Here is a 6,217-nt window from a genome sequence, read left to right as displayed (position 1 = left end):
CTACAGTTTGCAACAGTATGCATAAAAAGCCAACTTCAGTGCAAGAAGGTTGAAATAGCTTCCTTCTCACCAGATCAGAAATTCTCAGAGCAGTCTTTGCAAGATCACAACGAAGATCATCTTCCACAACAAGTCTAGCTCTGTATTTACACTTGATAACCAACAAGCTGGAAAACCCTGGTTCACAAAGATATGTTGTTGGAAATGGCAGAAGAAGGCGTGAGTCAGACGCGACCCGGAGATGCTTCTGGAAGATCCATCACGATGGCTACTCAAGGAGAACCCCAAGTCCAATTCAAACTCATACTGGTGGGTGATGGTGGTACTGGAAAAACACTATTTGTGAAATGTTACCTGACTGGTGAATTTGAGAAGTATGTAGCTATCTTAAGTGTTGAGGTCCATCCCCTTGTGTTCCATACTAACAGAGGACCTATTCAATTCAACGTGTGGGGTGCAGCTGGTCAAGGAAAATGTGGAGGACTGAGAGATGGCCATTATATTCGAGCCCAGTGTGCCATTATAACATTCGACGTAACCTCAAGGGTTACCTACAAGAATGTGCCTAACTGGCATAGGCATCTGGTTCGAGTATGTGAAAACATACCCATCATGCTTTGTGGCAACAAAGTGGATATTAAGAACAGGAAAGTTAAGGCAAAATCCATTGTCTTCCACCGAGAGAAGAACTTTCAGTACGTGACATTTCTGCCAAAAGTACCAATAACTTTGAAAAGCCTTTCATTTTGGCTTGCTAGAAAACTCATTAGCGATCCTAACTTGGAGTTTGTTGCCATGCCTGCTCTTGCCCCACCAGAGGTGGTTAGGGACCCAGCTGTGGCAGCACAGTATGAGCATGACTTAGAGGTTGTGCAGACAACTGCTCTTCGGATGAAGATGATGACCTGTGAGAGAACAAAGCTGGAGCCCACCATCTGGTCTAGTTTTATAGGCAACTGTCCTGTGGTGTCTGTGGTGCCGCGTGTTTGCCTCTCTTATGATAGAGCTAAGCAGAATGTGCTCATCTTTGGGATGCTGAAGGAGATGGATGGGCTTCGAAGTGAGTGTGGCAGTTAAAAACCTCTCCTTTTTATTTTTGGACCAGCATATCTAGCTGTTTGGGGATGCATTTTTCTTTCTTGAAATTCAAATACAAGACTGCCACAGTCACATCACAGTATTCAGTGGTGACGTTTTGTTTCTTAACTGTCATTCCATTCCTTTTAGTGAGAATAAAGTTGTATTTCAAATATCGAGGAAGAAGAAGAAGGAGGAGGAGGAAGAGGAGGAGGAGGAGGAGGAGGAGAAGGAGGAGGAGGAGAAGGAAGAGGAGGAGGAGGAGGTGGAGGTGGAGGAGGAGGAGGAGAAGGAGGAGGAGGAGGAGGAGGAGGAGGAGGAGGAGGAGGAGGAGGAGGCGCAGCACAGTCTCAGACAGAAGAGGATACGAATGCAAATACTTGATCCAGAATTTTGTAACTAACACTGTAGAAAAATCAGTTCTCGCGGCATTCTGTTACTAAGTTCAATGAACTCCTCTTGTGCTGGCTCAGGAACATCCTCAACTTTGACTGTCAATGGGTTTCTGGCAAGTGCAAATGGGGTATCAGGTAGATTTGGAAAGTATGATGAAATTCTGTCTGCAAGCATGTGTAAATGTTCTTTCACAGAAATTATCATCATAATGCTTTTGCCTGGTCCATTGTCATGTTCTTCAAAGAAAGCAGATAATGTAGGCAACATGTAAATTTCATTTTCATCCAATTATTTTTTTTGCCAAAGCTGAAGTTTCATTTGGAACAATCAGATCTTTTCAGACAAATCGAGGCATGTTGCATCTGATCTTTGCAGTGATAAGTTTAACTCATTCAGTATGGCAAAGATATCAACCAAGTAAGCTATTTTCTGCAGTTCACTTTTATCATTGAAAAGTGCTTCGAACTTCAGTCTTGCTTTCTGATTAAAAAACGTTTTTAGTTTATCATGTAGCTCAACAACACGTTTTAAATCTTTTCTTCTTGACAACCATCTCACATCAGTGTGAAATATCAAAGCATTATTCAGCGCATCCAACTCATTGCACAGTTGAGAAACAGTTGACTGTTTAAAGTGCTCACCTTTACAAAATTGACAGAATTTATGACGCTTTTCATTACTTCTTCTTTTTTCCATAACTCCTTGTAACTCTTGTGGCAGTGTCTTCATTGCTAATATTTGCCAATGAATCATTGAGTGAGTTCCAATGACTTTTGGTGACTCATTCAGTACCAACCATTGAAATCAAGATTGATATCCTAGCATAGCTGGAGCACAACCTGTGTAAATACCGCAAACCTTTTCCCAAGAGATCGTATGCTCTTTCAGAAATGAACCAACTGTGTCAAATACATCACATACAGTAGCCTGTCGTTTCAGAGGTTTACAGAAAAGAAACTCATCGTTAAAATCACTATCATTAATATACCTGATGTAAACCAGTAACTGAACAGTTTGCAAGGTTTGTAGATTCATCAAGTCGATGCTAAATATTGGAAGTGGAGCAGGTTTAATTTCCTGGATTATCTGGCCAAAAATATCAGCAGTCATGTCATCTATTCTTCTGCCAACAGTGTTGTTAGATAAGGAAATTTTCATCTCTGATCATAACTCGAACAATGTCTTTGGCCACTGGCAAGAGTAAATCCTCAGCAATGGTGTGAGGTTTCAAAGCTCTGGCGATTCTGAGTGCCACCAAATATGAAGCTGCTACATTTTGTCGGGCTGCTACATTTTGTTTGTGGTACTTGCCACCAGTGTCAAGTCTGGCTTTCTTGAGTCCATCAGCTTTGCTTCTAAAACAGTTGGTATCCTTGCCGGCAAAGCTCGGATGCTTGCTATCAAAATGGTGTTTTAGTTTGTTCGGCTTCATAGATCCAGCTGATAGAACTTCACAACAAATAACACATTACAGTTTCTCAATTCCTGTAATTATTGAGGTAAAACCATACTGTAAAAAATCCTCACTATATTTCCTTTTCTTAATGTTCTTCTCTACATGATCCATTGTCATGGGATGGTTTTCTAATGAAAATAATATATAACAATAGCTTTAATGATACAAAAGATGATACATGGCAGAGTTCAGTCAATACAATTCATTAAAGTTTCCTATGATTTACTATTCTGTTTAGTTGTTTTTGAGTTAAACTTATCACTGCAAAGATCAGATGCAACATGCCTCAATTTGTCTGAAAAGATCTGATTATTTTTTTTGCCAAAAGCTGAAGTTTCATTTGGAACATCCAGATTAAATGCCCATGATATATATATAGCAGTAGTTGATGATTTTACAGTACATAATTTTACATTTACCTAGTAATTATAATTCATAAAGTGTCATTTTACCTCCACTACTGCTGCTTTCAACACAGTAGCTGCGTTTAACAGAGTAGCTGCTTTCAACACAGCAGTTGCTTTCTACACAGTAGTTGCTGTCTACACAATACCTGCTTTCTACATATATGTGACTGGTCCGTGTAAGTACAGTATAGCACCAACCCTGTCTCATACACCTGTATTTGTATGGGGTGTATGTGATGGAGTTTGCACGATGATGTCATCATGCCAGGTACTCCTATGTGGGCATATCTGCCTGGAGGTGGATACAGGAGCCATGTCTCAATTCCTAAAACCATTGGACATACTTGTTTTCCAATGGTCTTAGGTGACCCCTGTGAAATGGTTGTTTGACCCCCAAAGGGGTCGAGACCCACAGGTTAAGAACTGATGGTATAGTCAATAAAACACAAGTAAACATCTCTTTTATATTCTCTGCTTTCAGTCAAGATCCATTTAGCATCAGCAATGATATCCCTTGTTCCACATCTTCTTATGAATCAGGTCTGAATCTCTGGCAGCTTCCTGTGAATGTACTGTTAAAATAGTTGCTGGATAATCTTCAGCAAAATTTTACTTGCATGTCATAGTAATGATATTGTTCTATGATTTTGTATTCTCTTGAAGTCACCTTCCTTTGGACTGGACACAAATATGCATCTTTTCCAGTCAGTTGCCCAACAACGTGTCCTCCAAATTTCCTGGCACTGATGAATGAGTGCTTCCAGTGCTTGTCAGCTTGTTCAAATATTTCAACAAATATTTTAATCAATTCCTGGAGCCTTGATGGGTTCTGATAGAATTGTAGAAAGTGTGAAACATAATTCAAATCAGAAAAATCACAGACTTATTAAACCAGTTGATACCAGAGAACAGATTGAGACTATGCTAGGGGATACTCTTTAAACTGACGTCAAAATTATCTCTTGAGGTCACCTTTTAGCTCATAAAATAAAGCCTATCGCCTATGATTAATGAGCACCTTTCAGAAATTATCAGTATGAAATAATGTGGTCAAAAACTAATGCAAACATGAGAAGGTGAGGAGATGGGGAAACTAGAGTACTGGACATGGCACAACCAGAACCAAATGGATGAGAATTATGAAATCGTGAAACCACCATGAAAACCATGACCAATATCACTGACTAACATGTAGAATGGGAACATAATTTGCTGTGTAAACTTTCACCTTAGCAGACACAATGAAGTATCATTTCATAATGTAGGCTTTATAATCATTTAAAAATATTAATAATAATGTTCACAGAATCACAAAGGTTGAGGCTACCTCGGTCCATTCAACCTGCTGTTGCATTGGGGGGGGGGGGTCCCAAAACAAAATGGGTATGAACTACTGTGTGGGAAACTTGATTTGCTCTGTAAAATTTCACCCTTATCACAGTTAAAAGGTTAGGGGAGTTGGACAGTGGTAACATGGAAGGCTGAACAGGAAACTTGGAGGCAGTAAGTTTCCCATCGTGTGGGTGAAGCAATCTGGGAAAGGACAGTGTGAATGGCGGCACAATTTGAAGAATGGCATCGATGTCACTGCATAGTACGTGTAGAAACTATTGAAATGGTATGTACTTGGCTGTGTATACTTGCACCAAAATAAAATGTATTTTTAAAATAATAAACTATTTTCAAAAATATAAGGAATCCTCCTTCTCAGGGTCATGGGTGTGCAGAGTTGGGGGTCTGTACAGGCTTCCCCTCACCAGCCCTACCCCGGGGCAAACTCTGTTCACCAGACCCAATTCTCAGTGTCTTAGAATATCATGATCCTCACAACAAACTAATTTAAGTACCTTTTGTGGACCTGGAAGGTAACCCCTTAGAGAGCTGGAGAAAGAATGGTGAAGTCACAGGGGGATGCCCGCCGTCAGACTCTTTACTACACTGGCTGCTCTTCCACACTGATTCTGACCCCGGCCGGGCTCCAGGGATCACCAGCACCATCCTCAAAGAAAGGTGAAGGAGTGAGAGTGGGGAGAAGGGAACTGAGTTGGAGTGTGCCTCTCGTGTATATACACATGCATCTATGTACAAGTGTACAAAACCAAAACTCAGAGTCATCGCAACCCTACAGCACAGGCTAGACTGCCCTGTAGGTTCCCAAGATTAACTCTTCAGAGGAGTAGAAAGCCTCATCTTCCTCATGAGGAGCAGCTGGTGGTTTTGAACCTCTGGCCCTACAGTTAGTAAACTAAGCATAATATGTGCAAAATAGTAAGCCCAAGAGAATTACAATTATTCGGGTTCCAGGTCACACATACATGGATTTATTCCATACAACATATGTGTAAGCATGCCTCTGTGATCAGTGGGGGCTGCAGACAAGATCTTCCAGTCATATACTTGTCTTTGTCTCATTGGGGTGTCTTCAAAAACTAAGGTGCAAGCCAAACAGTGGCTCCTAAGGGTCTGAGGGTTTGCCAGGCATATCATTCCAGGCAGAGGAGTTGGCTTGGAAGGTTATCATCACTGTTAGGGGGACTACAAGGGGTAATCTTGACAGATTTTCTTTTCTTTTTCTTTCACAGATGTTCTGGGAAGACACCCTATGATCATGAGAGTTTATTATGAAGAAGTTTAAAGTCCATTGGTGAGAAAAAAGCCAAGAAAGTAGTACCAAGGAATTTTTTTAATGTAGACCACAAACTTTAATGCATCCCAGAACTATCAGGGTTTTTTGTTTTGCTTGGTTTTTTGCTTTGTTTTTTTAATAATTAAATCATTTTATTGGGGGCTTGCACAACTCTGATCACAATCCCCACATACACCCATTGTGTCAAGCACTTTTGTACGTTTGTTTCCGTCATCATTCTCAAAACATTTGTTT

At 40.5% G+C, this 6,217-nt stretch overlaps 1 protein-coding gene across 1 annotated transcript; it reads left to right on the top strand.

The window, feature by feature from the left end:
* The first annotated feature begins 264 nt into the window (after positions 1–264).
* LOC142428781 (GTP-binding nuclear protein Ran-like) lies at positions 265–1,077 on the top strand. The gene has a single exon (XM_075533650.1). The coding sequence runs from the start codon at positions 265–267 to the stop codon at positions 1,075–1,077; it is 813 nt and encodes a 270-aa protein (XP_075389765.1).
* Positions 1,078–6,217: the final 5,140 nt, after the last annotated feature.

The sequence above is a fragment of the Tenrec ecaudatus genome, chromosome 1 (assembly GCF_050624435.1).
Source record: "Tenrec ecaudatus isolate mTenEca1 chromosome 1, mTenEca1.hap1, whole genome shotgun sequence".
NCBI classification, from domain to species: Eukaryota; Metazoa; Chordata; class Mammalia; order Afrosoricida; family Tenrecidae; genus Tenrec; species Tenrec ecaudatus.
This window is presented reverse-complemented; position numbering and strand designations above follow the sequence as displayed.